Raw genomic sequence first — 25,182 nt, 5'->3', positions numbered from 1 at the left:
ATATTTGGGGTAATAAATACGCATTTCGGCTCCTGAAAGAGAGCTGGGATTGTGAGGAAGGTCTTAACTACACACAGCTCTGTTATCCACTGTATCAGAGATCCTCTTGTTCTGCACATTACAGTATGTGGGACCATAAATGATAATCGCCCCCTCACTAAATATTGTCTTCTTTTCTTTGGCAGATCTCTGTCCAGGAACCTCTGTCTCACAAAGGGCAAGCAGCTAAACAGACAGCAAATGAGCTACTTCTCCTGCTTGGTGAGTACTAGATTGGTAAATACTCAAACCCCATTTATTTTTTAGTCTAAAGATGTACCTGTAATTGAAAGAGTGAAGTTGTTCATTGGTTATTGTCTTGTACTATTCACTTTTGCTTACGACTGTGCCCTCCTCACATATCTCATTATTGCCTCCTTTGCCAATGCTGCTTCTGCTTGTGCATTGCTAGTTCAACCTATGCCCGTACCACTGCTATTGCCAGTTTCTATCCATGCCTTGCTGATAAATCACATGAATGCATATCCACTGTCCATGGATCCTCTGAACATAACCTTTGCTCTTGTCTCCAAGCTCATTCTGTTACTCATAACTTTCCTCAGAACCTTGTAAATGCTTTCTCTGTCGATGCATCTTCTATTCACACTGCTGTAGTTCGTTTCTGTTTCTGCTTCCTCTGCCATGCCTCATCAGTAAACACTAATCACCTCCTCACACCCTGTGGCCATACATCTTCCTTTTTTTCTCATCCCTTCTTTCCTCTTGCCTGCAAACTGCCCCTGTTCCTACACAATCCCTCCAACAATGACTGTTTATGGACACCTCCTTTGTTAATGTCTCCTCTGCTCATGCATGTGCCCATACATTCTCTGTTGTTGCCTTCACTGCCTTACTCTTTATTCATATAACAAGTATGATTTCCATCAAAACTAGTTTTGAGGTTTGGGCATCCCTGACCTTTTTCGACACTTCCAAGCGACACAACTTCGTTGCCTCTTGGAATGGAATTGTCCAAACTCGGAAAAGAGGTGGGTTTTCCAGGACAGAGCAATGGCTCGAATTTCGCTCTGGAAGGTCCCCTTCCTGAACCGTTCAGAACTTCAGACAGACTGTCTTATCTCAAAAAGTTGCCAATCACTTGTTCGCTCCTTAAGGTGTGGGACGCGGTAGCGTCCGTAGAGGCCTCACTACTTTCCCCTCACCTGTTACGCCTCTGTTGGACAACCCGGCGTTTACCCCCGGGATGGAGCCTCATGCGTTTGGCCCATGGCAAGCCTCGGAATGCAGGTCTGCGGGTCACGTTTTTGATCTGGACGGCTTTATGCAGTTCAATACCCTGAAGGAGATGTACACTCTGGTAACGCCGCATCGGTTTCAATACTTCCAGATCCGTCATTGGCTAACGCAATGAGACATGTTGCCCCATGTGAGCCGTTGTCTCACAACATATGAGAAATGGCTCATCACGAAAAAGTCTGACAGACAGGCGATCTCAGATTTATATAAAATGTTAAGCTCACCCCTTTCTATCCCATGCTCTGCTGGCCAGAAGTGTTGGGAATCAGAGCTAGGAAGGACCCTCACAGACAAAGAGTGGCGCGATATTTATCATAGAGCCCACCACACCGCCAGGAATGTGGCAAGTAGGGAGTCTGCCGTTAAGATTGCATACTACTGGTACTTGACGCTGGATAGGCTATATCGAGGCTGGCTTCACAGGCTCTGGTTTATACTGGGTATGGAGCAGATCCAAGCGACCCTAACTCAAACCTCAGACTCTTTTACCACTATATGGCAACCCTTCCTTGCATTGCTAGCTGGGGAATTCAAAGAACTCACGTGCCCGAAATACCTCAGGTTATCACGACTCACAGATGAACCTGCCAGGAGGGACGACACCACAAGTTAGAACCCACAAAAGCAAAGTACCAGATCACCATCAAGAAGACAGAAGCGACACACCGGAGAGGTGGGGGTGGGTGGGAGTTGGGGGGTTGGAATTGGGGGGAAGGTTGTTTGTTTATGGGGCATCTGGACACACTACTGACTGAGGGCTTTCCGCTACTTGCTTGCATGGACACACAGTATCACCCGGTAGCTCACGTAGCTTCCTCAGCGATGCAGGAGAGTGATACAGCACTGGCTCGCAGGGTTGCCCTCAGGGACAATGTTTGTCAGATTGTACTATGTTTGATGCACTGGAATTCAATAAAGCAAATTTAAACAAAAAAAAACTAGTTTTGATGCTAAACAGGAAAGTGATTTCCAAAATGCAGTGCAATACAAACAAGTAAATCTTTATTTGTAGTACTTTGTCAAATGTTATGATGGAGAATATATTCTCAAACACTTATGACAAGGGAAGGCTTTGGACTGCTTTGGTTTATCAGCCTGGATTTAGAGACCAAAATCTGATCTATGTTGGCAGTCTGGTATATATCTGGGTAGCCTAAATTTACAATCTTTATTCTCTACTTCCTGCCTCGTCGATCCAGTATTTGGATTCCTATTTACATACACCTCAGTTTAAACCTAGATTTTACCCTGCAAACGAGCATCTTGGTTACAGGCCTCAATATTCATGGTTTGCATCTTGGCAAAATATTTGTAAACATAAAGCAATAGGCTTAGGTTATGTTATGTTAATATGATTTAATACCCCAGGGCTTCATCATCATTGAACTATTTTTTCCCGATTGAGCGTCCAAAGTTTTTGAAACTTTTGGAACCATAGAATAGGCATAGACTACCAGGCAGGAAATTATCTAGATTTGAATACCAGAAAACTGACTAACAGGATGTTTTTCAGTTCCAACAGTTGCTAAAACATTTCTGTAGGTCTAGGTCCAATTGTCCTAGTGGGAGGTTGTCTCTAGAATGTACCTTAGGTTCTCGACTTTGAGAACTAAAAGATATCTTGCTATGTATGGATATGCCCTCGCTGGTATGATGTTCCTGAAAGGATGGCTTCTGGTTTACAAACTGAGTACCGATGCAGCCTCTTGGCATGAACAGCACTCGGTGCCCTTGTGTTTCCAACCCCTGTTGGTGAGCATTCTGGCCCTTCTCTTTTCTGTTTGAGTGTTTCTTATCATGCTACTGATCTCTACCTCTAGGTTTATTTGGCCAGCAAGTATGCTCTTTATAATATTCTGACTGTGAATTCCACTGTGATCTCTTTAAGTGGACTAGGGTGCAATAGGGAGAAGACACTTCTCTGGATGCATGTCACATCTTTATGACACTCATCTTGTTGCACTGCTATTCCAGGTCCCACGAGTCATTGTGTCTTATAGTAAACACAGAAGAAATTTATATAGTACTAGCCGCCCGTCCCGACGTTGTCCGGGTATGAAATAGAATGTGTGTAATGTGTGTATTTAGCAAGGGCAATTTATTTTAAAATCTCGCGCTAGACAACATTTTTTGTTTCGTTAGAATAGGGACGGAGAAGGCCCAGCAGCAGCCCTGGTTGATGTTAGCAGGTGCGTGTAATTGGTGTAGTGATCCGCCACCTGAGCCTGGCTACAGCCCTGGTTGATGTTAGCAGGCGCGTGTAATGTCGTTGAATGAGAGAGTTATCAGCCGCGGGTAAATCCGTTTAATGAGAGAGTTGAGTGACAGCGAGTAGGAGAGGCTGCAGTAATTGTCCCCGCAGACATGCTCATTCGCGTGTTCCCCCACTTGAGGCCCAAATGCAGGCCTGTTTGATGTTATCAGCCGCGTGTAATTAGTGTACTGATCCGCCGCCTGAGCCCGGCTAGAGCCCTGGTTGATGGTAGCAGGCGCGTGTAATTTCGTTGAATGAGAGAGTTCAGTAACAGCGCGCAGGAGAGGCTGCAGTAACGTTACTCACCAGGCCTCCAGGTGAGCACGTTTGTCACGCCCCCAGCACACGGCAACACCAGACGATCTTCTGATTAATGTACGACCCACATGGCATGAAGGGCGGAATGTAGCACAAGCCCCCAGCGTTTCTCATGCCCCCAGCGTGCCACTTGATGCGGCGCAATTGCGTTCACATGGCATGAAGGCCGGACAAATGCCCCCAGCGTTTCTCACGCCCCCACCGTGCCCCTTGATGCTGCGCAGCAACGTAATTGGTGCTTGTATGTACGATTCACATGGCATGAAAGGCGGACACACGCCCCCAGCGTTTGTCACGCCCCCAGCATTTGTCATGCCCCCAGCACACGCCCACAGCCCACGATGTGATGGCCGTAACACAAGCCCCCAGCGTTAGTCGCGCCCCCTGCCCACGCCCACAGCACAACGCAGACACGCCCACAAGGCACTACTTTGCTTGCACGGTTCTTTTACCTTTTAAATGTATAGAGGAGTTGGCCTAACGGCTAAGGCGCTCGACCTCGGACCTGGGGATCTGGGTTCGAGTCTTGGTAACGACACCAAACATCCTGTGATTCTGGGCAAATCACTTAATCTCCCCGTGCCTAACAAAAATGAATGTGTGTCCTCATGTAACGTAACTGGTGCTATGTAAAGCGCTCTGATACCTGATTCAGTTCGGGTCAAGTTCGCGCTATATAAAACTCTGAAAAAAATATATATATATATGGTGGCCGTCTGCATAGTCTATGTCCTTCTGCTGCAACTGCCCTTTCCAACGCTGTATTGGGTGTTGTGATTGGTGCTGTGGTTACTGAGATTACCCGCCTCAAAGGTTTGGGCTCTCTCTTAATAATATTACTAGCAGCCCGTCCAGACGTTGTCCGGGTATGAAATAGAATGTGTGTAATAGGCAAGGGAAATTTATTTTAAAATCTCGCGGTAGAGAACATTTTAAGCATGAAGTGTCACAATAGTCAGGCATGTGTGTGCAGATACTGAGTGTACCTCGGAGTAAGAAGTATTAGCAGATGTCTCTAGTGTGTATGTACTACACTTCCGTAGGTAAGCGTGTGTGAAAGTGTATTCAGTTGTAAATTTTGTGTCCCTGCAGGCACGCTGAATCGCGTCATCCCCCGCTTGAGGCCCGACTCCAGTTTTGTTTGATGTTGTGCTTGTGGTGTAAAGTCGTTGATGCAGAGAGTTGAGTGGGCGACAGCGCGCGCTGGAGACGCTGCGCGTGTGGGAAAGTGCAGTCAGTTAAAAGCTTAGTGTCCCAGCAGGCGCGCTTAGTCGCGTCATCCGCCGCCTGAGCCCGGCTCCAGCCCTGGTTGATGTTGTGCGCCTGAAGTCAAGTCGTTTATGAGTGTGTGACAGCGCGCAGGAGACGCTGCAGTTAGTGTCCCCGCAGGCACGGTCCTTTATGCAGAGAGTTGACTGGATGACAGCGCGCAGGATACTGTGCAGCTATTGTCCCCGCAGGCACGATCAGTCGCGTCTGCCCCCGCCTAAGCCCCAGCAATTGCTGCGCCCATTGGCCATGCCCCTTGCTCCCGTGCGTTTGCCACACCCATTGGCCTTGGCCACGCCCCCGGCCCAACGCACACGTTTGTTTTCCACACGCCGTCAAGGCACGCCTTTTTTTTGGGGATGTGCCGCGCGATTGTTGGCGGTTGTCGTGCCCATTGGCCACACCCCTTCCTGCTCGCAATTGCTGCGCCCATTGGCCTTGTTCACGCCCCCAGCACACGCCCCCAGCACAACGCACACGTTTAAGGAACGCTTTTTTTTCTCGTCATGCCGCACCCCGCCCACGCCCACAAGGGACTACTTTGCTGGTAAGGTTCTTTTAACTTTCAAATGTATATGGTGGGCATCTGTAAAGCCTATGTCCTTCTGCTGCAACTGCCCTTTCCAATGCTATATTGAGTGTTGTGATTGGTGCTGTGGTTCCTGAGATTACCCGCCTCAAAGGTTTGGGCACTCTCTTTATAATATTTGTATAGACTATGGATGAATATTAGAGTTATTGTGAACAGGTGAGAATCATTTCCATTCGTTGTTCGTAGATTGTTTTACATTAAACCCTATAATTGGCAATGATCTGAAACCAAAGACAATAATTCAATAAAACAGTCTGATAGATCAAGAGACTACCACCTGGTAATTAAAGTAATTGCTCATTTTAAATATTTTTTGCCTATCTCTAGAGACAACTCAAAGTAAACTATTGGATGCAGGAGCTCAAGCGTCTGGTATTGAGGTAAGTAGTATAAGGCTGTGTCTCACCAGGGAGCCTGTGCCACGGGTTAACATTTAGAGGAAGGGGCAACAGTTTACAACGTGCTTAGCAGGATCTAAAATGCCTAATTTGTTTTATTTAGAGTGCTAATTTCCCAGGATATATGTTCATACAACGCAAACCAAAACAACACATGCTATTACATCGCATTTTTTACATCGCATGCACCATTACATCACATGCATTCACCACGCAAACCATTACACCGCATTTTCCCTTCACATGCATGCAAAATACCTTCCCAACGCACACAAATACCACTCATTCAATCACATCGCAAAATTCGCCCAAACGGCCCCCGAGACACTGATATAGCAACCTACCAAGCACACTACGACCCCTGACACTACCCTCAACCCTTAGCCCTAAACACTAAAGCCTATAAAACGACCCTACACTACGACCTCAGCCCTAAGCCCTAACCCCGAAAGCCAAAAACAGTACCCTACACTACTATTAACCCTAAGCCCTAACCCCGAAAGCCCAAAACTGTACCCTACACTATTAACCCTAAGCCCTAACCCCAAAATCCCAAAACAGTACCCTATACTACTATTAACCCTAAGCGCTAACGCCTAAAGCCAAAAACAGACCCCTGCACTACCATTAACCCTAAGTCCTAATCCCTAAACCCTAAAGTCTGAAACACTACCATATACTACTTCCTCAACCCTAAGTTCTAAAGCCTAAAGCCTAAAACACGACCATATACTACGTCCTCAACCCTAAGACCTAAACCCTAATCCCTAAAGCCTAAAACACTACCCCCACTACACTCCCCCTCAACTACCCTAAACCCTAAAACACTAGGAGTCCAGCATCGTCCTCCTTACCTGTCTCTCGTTGTGGTTCCAGCATTGTCTCCCCGTTGTCTGTGTCCCGGCGCACGACCTGTCCATTACATCCCTTGCGCTCTAAAAGCATGCGATGTCAAAGCGCATGCGATGTAATGGCATGCGTAGTGAACACACGCGTCGTAACGTCACGTGCATTGTGAGGGCATGCGATTTAAACGCATGCGTTGTAACGCATACGTTGAGATGATTGTCTCCAAATTTCCCGGTTAGCACAAGGATTATGTAGAGAGACAAACTGAATAGTTTGGTAGAGTTTCTATGGTGTATTAATGTTATGGAAAAAGCTCTAGAGCGTGATTGTGAAATGCTTCTATGAGTACTCTCTTGACCATGCAGGTATTACAAGGCAGGTTTCTTTGTGTTTGGGATACCAACTGATACATGGATAAAAGCAGAAAGGAGTAGCAATGTCAACACACCATATGGCAAATAAAGAGGGATTCTGGGACAGCACTCTGTCTGTGTTGGAGAGCTTCCTTTAAGTATGGGCCTGATGAAATGTTTGTCATGTTTTGGTATCAGTCCAATGCTTTTTGTGGTTGTGTATATTTCCTGCTGTTAGAAATTGTTTTGGAGAGTGTTTAAATAAATTATTTTGTTTTGGTCTTTTACTGCTGCCATCATTATGGAGTGCATACAGCTGCGCTAGATCTTGTGAGTGGTTGATTGAGGGGTATAGTGTAATTTGCTTTGCACAGTCGTTTTCTGTTCAGAGTTTCGCTCTTCTATTCTGATTTTATTATATTGCTTTTGAGAGCCCTCTTTCCAGGAGGGGCTGCCTGAGGGAACCTAAGGCCCTTCCTTACATGACTGTGATGTTTCAGTGCAGAACCAAGCACCTTTTTCATGCATTGCCAATGTTTCAACTTGGCCATTTGCCTATGTATTCTTCCAAGTCTCTGTACACTTTTCGGACAGCACAGCTCAGAAACTGAAAGGTGTAACCTCTGCTCACTGCTAACTATGAATTATGCTGTGAGAAATGCTGAGTTATTGATATACATGGTACACAGTGCAAAATGCATATAAACAGGCGCACGGTTCTCCTTTGCATTTTTATAACAGCTATTTTCATGTACAAACATTAAAATAGCGAAATTCACAGCAAGATCATGCCAACCGCACTTTGGGGCATATTACCAAGGCAGGCGATATGTAATTATCGCCGCTTTAGCGGCTGTTTTTGGCCACTAATCGGCGATAATTCTATTGCCCTATTAACAAGCTTTCGCTAACAGCAGTAAGCGACAGCTTGTAGGCGATAGCGAGCGGTTTGGGGCCTGCTTTGCATGTCAGCGATATTTACTGCTAATGACATGCAAAGTGGGCATACCCAACCTGTTAGCGACTGAAAGCAGTCGCTAACGTCGCTATCACATATTAGCAAGGCAGGCGTAGCGATGGAAATATTCATGCTAAGCGCGAATATCTCCAAAAACTATCGCCTGCTCAGACCAGTTCTTAGCCATTATATCCAATAGGAGTTGGATATTATGGCTTAATCCTCATTAGTGATAATGCGTGAATATCGCTGGATTACCAGCAATATTCACGCATTTCGCCGCTAAGGCCTGAAATTTTATTGCATTTGAGATAAACGTTGCTAATAGCAAGTTATCTCTGTGATAAAATCAGGTGAAGCACGACGATAGAAAAAATGTCGCTAAGCCCATTTAGCGATAAATATCGCTAGTTGTTGGTAATATGACCCTTTATTGGCCCTGTTTTTTTGCACCCTGCCTAGCCCACAAGTGACAAAAGAATCAAAAAGAATGAACAAATACTCTGTTGCTAATAGTCTCTCTGTATCAATTGTTCCAATATCAGATGAGTACACAGTGATACTTTGTGTTACTGATGCAACTACAATAAACATGTAGCTGAGTAATGTGAAATGAGGAAGCAACAAAATACTCCAAACGAGGCTAAAACATGAATTGCTTAAAGGTGTATTGGGAGCAATCTAGCTGGTGAAATGTTATATTGCATGGAGTACAAAAAACTAACAAGTGCAGGTATTAGTGACAATAATATTAACTTGAGATGCCCCTTTATTTTCACTGGGGCATATTTAAAAAAATGAGCGGTGTTATGGCAAATTTGGCAACGCCGCGCTCCAACATTTTTTAAACACAGGGATGTGCCGTATTCACAAGAATAGGGCACACCCCTGTGTTTCCGCTAGCGCAAAAAAAAGCTGCCTAGCACCAGCGCAGGCACCCTGCTGCCATGTTGCAAGGGTGCCTGCACTGCAGGGATGATTGAATATGTACAGGAAGGGACACCTTCCTGCACATAAACAATCAATAATGGTGATTTGCTCTTTCTATATGTGCTGCAGAAGTCGTTTCCACAGTTTAAATTTGGCCATTGAAAGAGCAAATATCAAGGAGCTATGAATGAAATGAATAATTTCTACTCGTATCGCAATTCTAAGACCAGGAATTCCTTGGCGTTCGTTTTTGGTGCTGCCTCAGCCTTGTAAATTTGGGGCAGTGTCAAAAAGCAATGTGTGTTGAAATACCGAGGGGCATATTTACAAGCCTCCACCGCCACCACAACGTCACTGGTTGTGATGGCGATAGGGGCTTTTCCTTATTTACAAGGCAGCGTTAAGCCACCTTACGTGGCTTAACGCTGCCTTGCAAATAAGACACCCTTTCATGCTGTACTCAGCGTGAAAGGGGAGGGCAATGGGTGTTGTGGTGGGCTTTCCACCGCAACACCCATTGATTTTGATGTTGCCCCCTATTTACAAGGGTGGCGTAAATAGGAGGCAGCTCCAAAATTAAGATCAGGGAAAACCTGGTCTTACCCTTGCACAATGTGGAGAAATGGTTTATTTCTCCTCGTCTTTGCTGTTTTCATATGTTCTGCCTTGTGCAGCACACGTAGAAACAGCAAAATGCCATTGATTGTGTCTGTGCAGGAAGGTGACCGTTCCTGCACAATCATTGAAAAAAATTACTTTTTGCAACTTCTATGTGCGCTGCATTAAGCAGCACACATAGAAGTTTCAAAACGTCAAGAATGATTGTTTATCTGCAGGAAGGTCTCCCTTCCTGCACAATAACAATCATTAACAATCATCATAAACAATCTTTTCCCCCAACGCAGAAACCCCTTGAACTTTGGTACAAGGGTGCCTGCATTGGTGCTAGGCAGCTTGTTGGACACGGCCTCGTGGCGTGGGCCTACCCCTCCCACATGGCGAGCCCCGGACGACATCGGGCCGCCGTCGATCTGCTGTCGACCCCCCTGACACGATCATTCCCGAACCCGCAAGGAGGGCCGCCCCCTGGCAACCTACGGCTCTCCCTCTTCCTGGCCGCCGGCGGGCCCTGCTCGCCAACGCCGCCGGTCCAGCAACCATGCCTGGCCCCATCTCTGGCCCGACTCCATCTTGGACCCATCACGTCCCGAGCACGTGGCAGCCGCCACCCTGGCCCCGGCCCCGGCGAAGCCCCGACATCGGGGCACCAAGATCCTCCCAGGTGGTCGAGTGGCCACTTGACAGATCCGAGAGGCGGGAAGTTTCGATGGCCCTCCAGCCGTCCCCGGATGCCTGGTATCGATCGCCCTCCAGCCTCCCTGGGCGCTGGCTCCACCCCCCTGCTGGGTGTCTGGACACCTTCATCCCGGCCCCTCTGACCCCCAGGCGCGAGGGTCCGGACATCAAAGGACTCCAGCCCTATATCTGGGCCAGCCCTGGATCAGGACGGCAGTTGTATCTGGAGTCGAAGCCCTGCTGACCTCGTCGCGGCTGATCCTGATCCGAACTCTTGCACCTGGAACTACCTTTGAGGCCCTGCTGACGCTGTCGCGGCCTGACCAAGTTGAACCACCTTCGGGGCCCTGCTGACGCTGTCGCGGCCTGTCCAAGCTGAACTACCTTTGAGGCCCTGCTGACGCTGTCGCGGCCTGACCAAGCTGAACTACCTTTGAGGCCCTGCTGACGCTGTCGCGGCCTGTCCAAGCTGAACTACCTTTGAGGCCCTGCTGACGCTGTCGCGGCCTGACCAAGCTGAACCACCTTCGAGGCCCTGCTGACGCTGTCGCGGCCTGACCAAGCTGAACTATCTTCGAGGCCCTGCTGACGCTGTCGCGGCCTGTCCAAGCTGAACTATCTCCGAGGCCCTGCCGACGCTGTCGCGGCCTGAACCCGTGAACTATCCACGCACCAGTGGGTGCCAAGACTGTCCCGCTACCCCCTTTTTCCCCGAAAGCAAGACATTACGGATCCCTCGATCCTTGCCGCTATCCTGCCAAGAACTTGCTTTGAGTACTTCTATAAAGATTCTTGTGAACATCCTTCCTGTGTGGTGTCTATCTGTAAGTAGTGTGATTGCTCTGCTGGTACGATTGTAGGAGAGGAGCCTCGCCAAGGAGGCCTCCCTACGGCGCTCGGCCTATTCCATACAGAGAGGTGGGCCTCGGGGCGGACAGTCAGACACCTTCTGTCTCCCCAGGGGTCGCCTTTCCAACATTGGTGGCAAGCGACGGGATCCGAGCCCACGCAAATCGTACAGCGGGTAACACGTCACTACTGACAGAGACCCACAGCCACGATGACTACTAAGGAAGCCGGAACGACCGCAGAATTCCAGAAAGACCTGTTAGAGGAGTATACCCATAAAGAACTTAAACAATTTTGCAAAGACTTGGGTATCGCTACCACTGGACTAAGTACAAAGGACGATTTCAAAGAAGCGCTGCAAACCTGGGTGGTGACCAGAGAGACCCCACCCCAACCGAACGATGACATTGTCCGAGAAGTACCCGTGAGTACCGTCATAGCCCCCATAGAGGAAAGAACCGCCAACAGGGACCCGGGCCTCTCCCACGAAGATGCCCGGGAGCGAGAGAGGAGTCGGCTCCATGAACTAGAGCTCGCCCGACTTCGGCTGGACGGAGAACTCCAATTAGCAGGAAAAAAAATGGCCCTTGAAAAACGGCGATTGGAGGGAGACCTGGAAGAGAGGCGGCGGCAAAGAGAATTGGAAGAAAAAAAACTCGCATACGAACACGAGCGTGGCCTCAAAGAGCTCGAAATCAAAGCCAACCTCGAAGGAACTGGCGCCACGGTAGCCCGGAACCCCTCACCACCTGCCGACCCAAAGGTCCACATCCCGAAGGATATCGTCAAGGAGTACTACAAGAATGACGATATCCAGCAATGGTTCAAGGCGTACGAAGTTGCCATGACCGCGCACCGCATTCCGCGATCAGACTGGGGTGCCGGCTTATGGGGGAGATTCGTCAGCGAAGGAAGAGACACCCTGCTGGAGCTGGCTGACGACGTAATGTCCTCCTATGACCACATGAAGAACGCCCTGCTTGTCCGGTATGGCCTCACCCCCGAGATGTACCGGCAGAGATTCAGAGACTGCAAGAAAATCCCCGGTACCACGTGGGTCGAGTACGTGAACTTTTATAGCAGGGCCCTGGAAGGATGGATAAAGGGCAGCAAAGTGTCCACCTACGAGCAGCTGTTCAACCTCATCGTTTGGGAGCACCTCTCCAACAACTGCTTTGTCGAGCTCCGACAGCATCTACTCGACAGCAAGCTAACCGAGCCCCGGAAACTCGCCGTCGAGGCAGATCGATGGGTGAGCACCCGGGTCCCCCGAACACCGATAGGAGAAACCGGTCTGGGCGGCCGGGGGCACCCCCGCCAGCGGGGAGGCGGAGGAGGACAGAACCAGAGCCGAAGTTTCCCGCCAGCCTCGGGCCGGGGGCCCCCTCCCGGGTCCCCCCCGAGTAACACTTTGCCGTCCCTGAGGAGGGACCCCCCAGCACGGCCGGGGCCCCACCCGAACATTACTTGCCACAGATGCCAGCGGACCGGTCACTATGCCAGTGACCCCCTCTGCCCCATGAACCAGCGTCCCGGCACCACTGGGCCTCCGACCCGTCAGTTCGCTGCTGCAGCTCTGGGAGGAGAGGGAGAAGAAGACGTAGAGGTCTACGAGGAAGAACAAATCGAGTATGAACCGGCCGCCATGGCCCTAGCCTGCCTGGGCAATAGAGACATGGTCCCCCAGGCCCCGCTACCAAGCAACACTCGAAAATACCGTCAGTGGGTCCACATCAATGGACGACGGACCGAAGCCCTCCGAGACACGGGAGCCAGTGTGACCGCCGTCCGCTGCCACTTGGTGACCCCCGAACAGATCATCCCGAACGTACGCTGCCCCGTGAGGGCCGCCGACAACTCCGAAACTCTATGCCAGATGGCCCGAATTCCCTTCGAATGGGGGGGAGTGTCGGGCACCCTCAAGGTGACCGTCCGGGACGACGCCCCCGTGGACTGCCTCCTTGGGAACGACCTCGAGAGCTCTCCCTGGGCTCAAGTCGAGCGGAGGGAGCACCTAGGAATGATGGGACTACCAGAGTGGGTCTGTGCGACGACCCGATCTATGGCGGCCCGAGCACCGGCAGCGACCGAGGCCGCCCCGACCGAAGAGCCAGAGTGGCCCGAGCCACCACCCTCGGCCATCCATGAAGAATGCGACTCCGAGACCAGGCCCACGGAGCCCGAAAACCACCACGAGCTCAGCGACATCCCCGAACTCGCCCAATGGCGCCAAGAGGGTGGTCCCACCCGAGAACAGTTTCGGCAGGAGCAGAAGACCTGCCCTTCCCTCGAGGGGACCCGCCAACAAGCCGCTGCCCAAGCTACCGGGGACACCTCAGGGTCCCACTGGGTCTACTGGGACCACGACCTCCTATATAGTGAACAGAAAATTGCAGAGCTGGGGGCCAGCCGAGTGCTAGTGGTTCCCCTCCGATTCAGAGACTTCCTTTTGAACCTGGCGCACGATGTGCCCCTCGCAGGGCACCTGGGGCAGGACAAAACTTACAGCCGCCTGGTGACCCATTTCTACTGGCCCAAAATGCGCACTGATGTACATAACCACTGCCGCACCTGCCCGACATGCCAAGCCAGCGGAAAGAGCGGGGGGAAGGTGAAGGCCCCGCTCCAACCTTTTCCAGTAGTGACCACCCCCTTCGAGCGAGTGGGAATAGACATTGTGGGGCCCCTGGACCCTCAAACCTCGCAAGGGCATCGCTTCATACTTGTCCTAGTGGACCACGCCACCCGCTATCCTGAGGCCATCCCCCTCAGAACCATCACCGCTCCCGTGGTGGGGCGAGCCTTGATGGGGATCTTCTCCCGAGTAGGATTCCCCCGGGAGGTCGTGAGCGAACGAGGCACGAACTTCATATCTAAATATATGCGGTCCCTGTGGCAACAGTGCGGGGTCACATACAAGTTCACCACCCCGTATCATCCCCAAGGGAATGGACTTGTGGAGCGGTTCAACCGGACACTCAAGGGGATGATACAGGGCCTAGAGGAGCCACTACGACGCAGATGGGACGTCCTGCTGCCCTGCCTCCTGTTTGCCTATCGGGAGGTACCACAAAAGTCCCTGGGGTTCAGCCCCTTTGAACTCTTGTACGGACACCCTGTCCGAGGTCCGCTCAGCCTGGTCAAAGAGGGCTGGGAAACTACCGTCCAAGGCGCACCCCCGGATGTCTACCGATACCTCCTGACCCTTCGAAACCAGACTCGGAAGTTCCGGGCCCTTGCAGAGGCCAACCTGGAGGCCAGTCAGGAGGACATGAAACGCTGGTACGACCAGCACTCCTCCTCCATCGAGTTCGAGCCGGGCCAGCGGGTCTGGGTCATGTCCCCGGTCGAACCCTGTGCCCTCCAGGACAAATGGTCGGGCCCTTCAAGGTGATCGAGCGCAAGAGCCCCGTCACTTACCTCGTGGATATGGAGTCTCCCCGGAACCCCCTCCGGGTTCTGCACGCCAACCGGCTCAAACCTCATTTTGCCCGCACAGAACTGAGCCTGCTACTCGCTACCGACGATGGGACCGAAGACGACTCCGAGCCCTTGCCCGACCTCCTAAAGTGCACGGAGAAGGACGGCTCCGTCGAAGGGATCTCTCTCTCTCCCGACCTGACCCCCGCGCAGCGTCGAGACTGTCAGGAACTGTTGGGACAATTCACAGATCTGTTCTCCCTCACCCCCGGGGTTACCCAATGGTGTGTCCACGATGTCGACACCGGGGACAGTCAGCCAGTACGACACCGGGCCTACCGGGTCCCCGACCGAGTTCGGGCCTGCATCCAGAAGGAAGTCACCAAGATGCTGTCCCTGGGGGTAGTCGAACCCTCCGACAGTCCCTGGGCCAGCCCAGTGGTCCTGGTCCCCAAGGCCGCCGCCCCTGGCACCCCGCCAGAACTCCGGTTTTGCTTCAACTACCGGGGGCTGAATGCTGTTACGAGAACCGATGCACATCCCATCCCCCGGGCCGATGAACTGATCGACCGCCTGGGGGCCGCCAAGTACCTCAGTACCTTCGACCTCACCGCCGGGTATTGGCAGATCGGCCTCACCCCTAGCGCCCAGGAGCGCTCAGCCTTCTCCACACCCGACGGCCACTTCCAGTTCAAGGTAATGCCCTTCGGCATGAAAAACGCCCCGGCCACCTTCCAGAGACTAGTAAACAAAGTACTGGCGGGGCTAGAAGAATTCAGTGCCGCCTACCTAGACGACATTGCGGTCTACAGCCTCCACTGGGCTGAGCACCTGAAACACCTTTGGGAAGTCCTGACCGCCCTCCGCCGGGCCGGACTAACTGTGAAGGCCAGCAAATGCCAGATAGGCCAAGGGTCCGTGACCTATCTGGGACACCAAGTGGGGAGCGGCCAAGTGGCTCCCCTCCAACCCAAGATCGACGCCATCCTAGCCTGGGAACCCCCGGCCAACCAGACCGCCGTCCGAGCCTTCCTGGGGCTCACGGGGTACTATCGGCGTTTTATCAAGAACTATGGGAGCATTGTGGGGCCCCTCACGGAACTGACCTCGAAGAACCGGCCACAGAAAGTGCAGTGGACACCCGCGTGTCAGGTGGCCTTCGAGACCTTGAAAACAGCCATGTGTACCGCCCCTGTGCTCCAGGCCCCCGACTACAGCCGAGAGTTTGTGGTCCAGACCGACGCCTCGGAACACGGCATCGGGGCGGTCCTATCTCAGATGGACCCCGAGGGAATTGACCATCCAGTCGCCTTCATCAGCCGGCGGCTGCTGGCCAGAGAACAACGATGGAGCACCATCGAGAGAGAGGCCTTCGCCGTCGTGTGGGCTCTTAAGAAACTCAGGCCATACCTCTTCGGCACCCACTTCCGGGTGCAGACAGACCACCGGCCCCTACGGTGGCTGATGCATATGCGTGGCGAAAACCCGAAGCTGCTGCGATGGTCCATCTCCCTCCAAGGGATGGACTTCACTGTGGAGCATCGCACTGGCAACGACCACGCCAACGCTGATGGCCTGTCCCGATTCTTCCGCCTCGACGAAGAGAGTCCCCAGGACGATGGGTGACTCTCCCCGCCTTCAGCTGGAGGGGACGTGTGTTGGACACGGCCTCGTGGCGTGGGCCTACCCCTCCCACATGGCGGGCCCCGGACGACATCGGGCCGCCGTCGATCTGCTGTCGACCCCCCTGACACGAACATTCCCGAACCCGCAAGGAGGGCCGCCCCCTGGCAACCTACGGCTCTCCCTCTTCCTGGCCGCCGGCGGGCCCTGCTCGCCAACGCCGCCGGTCCAGCAACCATGCCTGGCCCCATCTCTGGCCCGACTCCATCTTGGACCCATCACGTCCCGAGCACGTGGCAGCCGCCACCCTGGCCCCGGCCCCAGCGAAGCCCCGACATCGGGGCACCAAGATCCTCCCAGGTGGTCGAGTGGCCACTTGACAGATCCGAGAGGCGGGAAGTTTCGATGGCCCTCCAGCCGTCCCCGGATGCCTGGTATCGATCGCCCTCCAGCCTCCCTGGGCGCTGGCTCCACCCCCCTGCTGGGTGTCTGGACACCTTCATCCCGGCCCCTCTGACCCCCAGGAGCGAGGGTCCGGACATCAAAGGACTCCAGCCCTATATCTGGGCCAGCCCTGGATCAGGACGGCAGTTGTATCTGGAGTCGAAGCCCTGCTGACCTCGTCGCGGCTGATCCTGATCCGAACTCTTGCACCTGGAACTACCTTTGAGGCACTGCTGACGCTGTCGCGGCCTGACCAAGTTTAACCACCTTCGGGGCCCTGCTGACGCTGTCGCGGCCTGTCCAAGCTGAACTACCTTTGAGGCCCTGCTGACGCTGTCGCGGCCTGACCACGCTGAACTACCTTTGAGGCCCTGCTGACGCTGTCGCGGCCTGTCCAAGCTGAACTACCTTTGAGGCCCTGCTGACGCTGTCGCGGCCTGACCAAGCTGAACCACCTTCGAGGCCCTGCTGACGCTGTCGCGGCCTGACCAAGCTGAACTATCTTCGAGGCCCTGCTGACGCTGTCGCGGCCTGTCCAAGCTGAACTATCTCCGAGGCCCTGCTGACGCTGTCGCGGCCTGAACCCGTGAACTATCCACGCACCAGTGGGTGCCAAGACTGTCCCGCTACCCCCTTTTTCCCCGAAAGCAAGACATTACAGATCCCTCGATCCTTGCCGCTATCCTGCCAAGAACTTGCTTTGAGTACTTATATAAAGATTCTTGTGAACATCCTTCCTGTGTGGTGTCTATCTGTAAGTAGTGTGATTGCTCTGCTGGTACGATTGTAGGAGAGGAGCCTCGCCAAGGAGGCCTCCCTACGGCGCTCGGCCTATTCCATACAGAGAGGTGGGCCTCGGGGCGGACAGTCAGACACCTTCTGTCTCCCCAGGGGTCGCCTTTCCAACACAGCTGAACTCAGCGCCAGCACTAGGGGAAACGCAGGGGTGCACCTCATTCTTGTGAATACGGCGCATCCCTGTGTTTTCAGAATGGAGAAGCGTGGGGTTAGCAATGTTTGCTTAATGTAATGCTTCTCCATTCTGTTGTAAATGTGCCCCGAGTCTCTTGTTCTCTTTGAATTGTTTGTCGGCAGATGACTGTGGTGCAAAGGGGCATATTTACAGGGTGGCATTAAGCCACCTTATAAATATGGAAAATGGAGCTAGGCCACTGTAGGGTCCAAAAAAGTGAAGCTCTGGTGGCTATAGGGCTTGTACATATGCTCCTAAGTGTCTTACTGAAAAATAGGTTTACTTTCCCACGCAACACGCAGGAAAGCCCTCTTTGGTATTCTGTGTCCCTGGTGGTCACTCATCTCTCCTGGCACAGCTTTCTTGATAAAATATTTCTCCTGGCATTGTGTGTAGAGGTGCATTATTTCATTGGAACAATGTCGTACCTTGGCCCAATTACTCTAGTACACTGAGTTATCACCAATTAGTTTTGTGGTATTTAGCCATTTTAGGGCCAGATGTAGGAGCCCAAATACCGGTCGGTAACGGCCGAATTCGGCCGTTACCGACCGGTATTTGGTGATTGAGATGTAGGGGCATTATTTTACAGATGTTGTCAATTTACAGTATCGGTAAATTTACCGATTCTGTAAAATACCGAATCGGTAATTTTACCGATTTGGTAAATCCCAGATGTAGGTAGCACTGTTTACAGTGCTACAGGCCTTCAGAATTCAGTATTTTACCACACAATCCTATTGTGTGGTAAAATACCGAATTCAGGTGTGCATGCACATCTGTGCATGCACACCTGTGCCATGTGACACACAGACATGCCCTTAGGGCATGTATATGTGCCACATGGCACACAAGCCTGGAATTGGGGTGCTAGAGGGTGTCAAAGTGACACCCCCTGCACCCTTGCAGGATTCGGTATTTACCGAATCGGTAAATACCGATTCTGTATTTCCCATTGATTCCTATGGGCTTCAAGACCCATAGGAATCAATGGGCAATAACGATTCGGTATTTACCGAATCGGTAAATACCGAATCTTACAGATTCGGTAATTTCAAAATTGAAATTACCTACATCTGCCTCCTTCCTATTTACCTACTCTTAAATACCGAATCGGTAAAATTCGGTATTTAAGAGTAGGTAAATAGGAATTACCTACATCTGGCCCTTAGTGTGCAGCTACAGTTTATAAGTGACAAAGGTAATCATTATGGTCTCATAAAAACCTTTGTTATGATTCACAAAAATATCCTGAGGGTATTCATGTACTTCTGATGGTTACTTGCTTGATTTTTCAGCACAAGGCTCTCTGGAATACTGTGGGATATCTAGGAGTTGCAGAGTTCTATCTCTACTGCAGAGTAGAGTCGGCTCTTGCTTGATAAGAGATCAGGCAAAAACTATGGTGTTGATTAATAAACTCAGGGAATCTTGATGTATTTTTAAGATGAGACAAATCCTAAAACTACTGTGCTCTCAATACAAATTTTCAAAGTTGTTAACTATGTTTGAACTATATTACAGTACATGCATTTCATTCCCATTTCTTTATGTCACTGTACAGGTGAAAGGCCACCAGTCTAACTCTATAGGTCTGGTTATAACTGAGAATGGTGATCAGACCTCTTGGCTTTGCCAATGTTTGTTAAACTTGTATATGTTGTTCTTAAAGCTAAATCTGTGTTTGGGTTGTCCCTACAGTTTCTCAAGGCAAATGCTGCTTGACTATATGCGTTTTCAGCCTTGGTTCTGCCTCCTCTTCTGCATTCAAGAGGAAATGTTGGGTGTCCCTGCTTTCTGATTCTGTCTCACATCACTTGGAAAAGATTTCTAGAACAACTTTCTCTCATCAAAGGTTTCTGCAACAACTTAAGACATGGTGGTTCTACAGTGTTGAATTTGCTTTGATTCCCAGCATGTAGGATTCTGTTACATGACAACCCTGAAAAAACATGACATGGCATTTAAAATGTTAACATATTTGTGAAGTGCCCATTTGCTAAGTAAAATATATTAAATAACGTAACATTACATTACATTGGATTGACATTTAGGAGACATACACTCATCGGAGCTTACAACTTAGGGGGCTTAAAAACCACATGTTCTACCTGGCCCAGGATGCTGATAGGTAACACTGCTGCATGCTTCATGGGGTCATATATTGCCTACGTTATGTAGCCATTATACTTCTCACATGCACCACTGTCTCCAATAATGCTGTTTGGGCAAAATGGTGGGCAGCACAGACCACAGACTAGCTTGTTGGAGTGAAAAGGCTGATGTATTGGAAACAGGTGCACCTTACATACAAGTTCCCTTGGCCTGTGCCGTACAAAACAAAGCCTCACTAAATATTGTCTTCCTACTTTACCCCCACCCCCTCCCCTAAACATGTTCCCCCCTGCAACAATTATAAACACACTTACAATTTCCTAACCTTTCTACAACTACCCAACTAGGTAAACTTCTTATGTTCTTTCATAACTGTACCTATACATCATTATACCACAAGTGACGTACGAAAAACGCCCCAAAGAAACATAGCGCACCACACCAGCACCTGTTCCAGCGACAACCCCAATACAAAATCCCCCCCCGATGCACCTGCTCCCAAGAAAACTACCTAGCTGAAAAAGTAATGAGCTGTCCAACAACAAACCCTGCAAAAACAAGCCGGAAGCTCGTTCCCTAGGGAGGGAGGACGGGACAAAGCTAAACTGCCCAGTGTCCTCCCTGACCGGCTGTTGTGTCACAAACACCAAAATGATGGGTTGTGACACAAGATGACCAGTTAGAAAAAACACCAAGCCCAAAACTAGCCCAACCCAAGCCCAACAAGCCCAACACAAGCCCAATGGAGCCCGACCAGCCCAATGGGCTCTGGCTGCCTAGCCCAAAACTAGCCCAGCCCCAAGCCCAACAAGCCCAACGCCAGCCCAATTGAGCCCAACCAACCCAATGGGCTCTGGCTACCCCCGGCCCAAAACCCCCCGGGGGGAAGGGGACAGGCCTCCCGCTGATCAGCCGCCCTCCCAAAAGTCCTATTGGGCCAAAAAGGGGCGCAGCACCACAGAGTAGCTTGTTGGTGTGAAAAAGGCTGCTTTATTGGAAACAGGTGAACCTTACATACAAGTTTCCTTGGCCTGTGCCGTACAAAACAAAACCTCACTAAATATTGTCTTCCTACTTTACCCCCCACCCCCTCCCCTAAACATTTTCCCCCCTGCAACAATTATAAGCACAACTTGCAATTTCCTAACCTTTCTACAACTACCTTACTAGGTAAACTTCTTATGTTCTTTCATGACTGTAACTATGCATCATTATGCCACAACTGACCTAGGAAAAACGCCACTCGGAAAGTTGACCGCGGCGGCTTTCCAACCCCCCCCCCCCCCCCACTAGGACTCCTGACGCTTTGGGTATCTGCACACCCCTATCGCCCTGTCCAAAGCCTCCTGCAACTGCACTATAGACAATTCCATGCCATAGCAGGGCAGATGCACCCCATCTTCCCTGAAGAAATACACTCCCGTATAGCGCAGCTCCGGATGTTCCATTCTTCCAAACCCTTCTTTGTCGGAAAAAACTCTCATGACCCCATTAATCTTCTTCTGCGCCCTATCTATGGCCGCCGGCCATTCAACCCCACTTCAACATCTCCTCTGTATAAACTCAGACCATATCACATGACAACCAGACCATTGCCGCTGAATGTCCAGCAAATCCCGCTTCATTTGTTTCAGCCACGCCAAGCCTTTGCATTGAACCAAATTATTTTCCCCTAAATGAATAACCAGAACATCCGGGCAAACTCCCCCCATAACTATCTTACTCAGCGCTGGAATTAACTCATCCCCCCCTTCCCTTGCCAATAACAACGAAAAAGCCTAGGATCCAATTCTAGATTCAATTTCCTGGTCTTGTCCCATTCATATCGCTCCGCTCGTTTCACAAAAGAGTGTCCTAAGTTGAGGATGGGCAATTCTGCTACGGTCGATCCCGCCACCGTACCTGAAAAGACACATATGTGAGACAAGCGACAACAAATCAAGCCTCCTCCTCCCCGAAACCCTGCATCCTGATGTATGTCTTATAACAGTCTGATTTCCAGTGCCCCAGTCACATCAAATCCTCCCTCCCCCACCCCTACTTCGCCACGTCTTTTGTCGCGCCTATACGAAAGGTGTGCGTCCCATACAGTCTGGGGTTCTCACCCATAGCACAAAGGGCGTGCCGCAGAACCCAAAGTAGTTGCGCCGCTGACACCGAGCTACGCTCGGCCCTTCGAAAAACCTCACCCGCCTCATAACTCGCCCTGGACGCCAGGATCTCACCCCACACCCCAGGGCACACCGCCTGATCCGCCACGGGTTCCATGACAACCCACTTCCCCACTCCCCGTTGATCAGTCTTCGAGCGCTGCAAAATAACCGCCACTTCCCTGGTCCGCAACTCCACATCCCCCCACCATTTCCCCTGCTTCCCTCTAGTCCCCAGGAGCTCTGAAACCCGAAAAGCCCTGAAATACATCCACAACATTAGCGTGGAAAACAGAATAGCTTCCTCTCTGTTGCGGCAAATCTCCGGCATGAGCCTTATCTAGCGGACAAGAATCCCCACTGATATGGGGTGGCGCTGCGAGGCATTGGCGCCTCATTCCCGTGCCCATCCTTCCAATAAACGTGCACCCAGTTCTCCCGCCAACGGCGCATAGACCCACCACAATTTTCCCATGAATGCTATGGCCGACAGCTTGCCCGCGATCATCACCTTGGACATTCCTTTGTACATCATTGCCAAAATGAAGTGCACCACCTGCTCACCCCTCACCCCATGACTGTCGTGCTGTGTCGCCCCACTGTCCAAAAAGTCCCGCCAAGCCTAATCGTACGCCCTTCACGTTGAAACAGCCACTGACCCTCTTATCAATTGAACAACCCTTTCTCTCCTACTCACCACATCCCTGTCGGCACAGGCGTCTTGCATTTGTCCGCCTCCGTGGCTAGCCCATGAAACCTCTGCAACTGTGAACGAGAAAAAGCATCTCCAATGTCATTGTCCACCCCGGCACATGCCGGGCTTGAAACAAAATGCCATGTTCAAAACATTGCAGCACACATACCCTCGACAACTTGAGCACCTGCGGGTCCCTGGCCAACTGCTTCTTCACGACAGGTACCACTGACATGTAATTCACCTTGAAAATCACCTTTTTGTATGCTAGCTCCCCTGCCCACACAGTCACCTCCACCACCAGGGGAAACAGTTCAAAAAATGCAAGGCTCCTTCCCAGGTTCCGCCACTGTGGGGGCCAAACCTCAGCGCACCACTTCCCCTGCCAATACAGTCCAAAACCACCCACCCCCCGCCGCGTCCGAGGAGATGGTCTCGTCCCATTCCCACTGCTCCAGGGGGGCCATGGGAATACCATTAAATCATTCCAAGAATGCCCGCCACATGTGCATGTCTTCCTTCGTACCCGCCAACAGGCGCAGATGATGGTGCGGAAGTGTCAAACCGGACGGGACACACCCAGACGTCTGCAAAAGGTTTACCCGGCACGCAAAGTTCAAGTGCCCTATGAGAACCTGCACCTCCCGTACCGTCACCTTCTGCTTGGCCAACATGGTGTCGATCAACAGCAGCATGTACACCTTCTTATCTCCCAGCAAACGGGCCTCCATGGCTACCGAGTCTAGTTCTATACCCAGAAATGACAGCACCGTGCTGGGACCTTGTGTCTTCTCTGGCGCCAGGGGCACACCCAGGTAGCCCATGAGCTCTGTAAAACTGTCCAGCAGCAGCTGGCAGTCCGTCGAACTGGGCAGTCCCACCAAGAAAAAGTCATCCAGCTAGTGCGTCACCGTCTCTTTGCCTGTGTACCACGAAAAAACCCACTGCAAGAAGGCGCTGAACCGCTCAAAGTGCAAGAGATGGAACACCCCATGGGCAAAGCTTTGTCCACGAAGATGGACCCCTCAAACTGAATCCACAATAGTTGAAAATCCTCCGGGTGTACCAGGAGCAGCCGAAAAGCTGACATGATGTTGCATTTTGCCATGAGGGCGCCTGTCCGCACCATCGCAAACAGCCGCCATGCGCCCTGCACGGAGGAGTGAGAAACCGATGACAGATCAGCCGCTATGTAATCATTGACTGACGCCCCATCCGGCCATGACAGATGCTGAATCAGCCGATACTGTCCGGGCTTCTTCTTCGGCACCACTCCGGTAGGGGAGATAATCAGGTCCCGCATAGGGGTCACTACAAAAGGCCCCGCCATACGCCCTTCCCGGACTTCCTTTCCCAGTTTATCCCATACCACTGCCCCGTGTGTGCTGGCAGATTTTAGATTTTCGGCCCATCAGGCAGCTCTCGGACCCTCGTACCACAGGTGGAAACCCTCCCGAAACCCCTGCCGGAGCAGTCCTGCCGTCTTCGGTCCGTGGATAAGACGCCAAGAAGGTTTCCTGCCGGTCCTGTTTAACTGGCGTATGATCCTTTCCCTAGAGACCCCTGTCCTCCCCTACCTCCCCTGCCCCCGACTGTTGCCCCGATGCTGCGGACTGCTGACCCTGACTGCCCCCTCCCGTCCCCCAGCTTGGCACCACCGGGTGCCGCCCTGCATATTTGGAGCATTTGCGCCGGAACCTTCAATATTGTCTTGCACAAGGGCCCTTGTTGTAGTCCCAACACGCTCCCACTCTGGCACGATGGTATTCCCTCCCTGCCCCAACCCACCGCAGGTGGGGCGGGTTTGAAAGGGGCGCGGTAAACCGCTGGCCGTGTATATCGTTTTGCCAGACTTTGCCCCCATGGTCTGCTGGTATAGATCTGAATCGATTTCCCCCCATTTTGCCTCCGGGTCCCAGGCCAAGCGCGCTCTAAACTCTTCGTCATAGTGTGTCCACGCGTAACCTCGTACGTGACCTGCACCCGCCGGATCACGTCAATGTATTTAAAGAGCACCGGGTACTTTTCGCAGTACACACTGGCAAAAATCAAGAAACCCTCCCACCAAACTTCAATGTTAAGGGGCACCCTTGGCCGCTTAGCCAACTCCAGCTCCTCCTCCTTAGACTCCTCCTTTGCCGTCAGCTCAAGATGCAGGCGCTTTAAGATATCCACATACTCCCCTTTCCATATCTTCTCCCTGGTGCCCAACGACACGTGTGCCAAGGGCTTCGTAATGCCCATATACGGCAGCTTGTGCACCGGAACCTCATGACTCTCCTTACCTTCCTTACCCTCCTTGCCCTCCTTGGGTATCCCCCATCCGCCTTTCCGCCCGTGGCCACGTTCATGCCTGGACTCCCCCCGTGTCCCGCACGTACATTCCTTTATTCAAATGCAC

General features: G+C 51.6%; 2 protein-coding genes across 2 annotated transcripts in view; both read left to right on the top strand.

Moving 5' to 3' along the window:
- Positions 1-25,182, top strand: part of LOC144761751 (uncharacterized) — a 1,311,126-nt gene that overhangs the window by 1,099,646 nt on the left and 186,298 nt on the right. The gene's annotated exons all lie outside the window — the stretch shown is intronic.
- Positions 914-25,182, top strand: part of LOC144761391 (uncharacterized) — a 201,722-nt gene continuing 177,453 nt past the window's right edge. The window contains exons 1-2 of the mRNA XM_078646791.1: positions 914-1,028; positions 6,057-6,109. Of these exons, the coding sequence (XP_078502917.1) occupies positions 914-1,028; positions 6,057-6,109 (168 nt within the window). The remainder of the gene's footprint in view (positions 1,029-6,056; positions 6,110-25,182) is intronic.

Source organism: Lissotriton helveticus, chromosome 6, assembly GCF_964261635.1.
Source record: "Lissotriton helveticus chromosome 6, aLisHel1.1, whole genome shotgun sequence".
NCBI lineage: Eukaryota > Metazoa > Chordata > Amphibia > Caudata > Salamandridae > Lissotriton > Lissotriton helveticus.
Note: the sequence above shows the minus strand (reverse complement) of the source record. Positions and strands in the feature narration are given on the sequence as shown.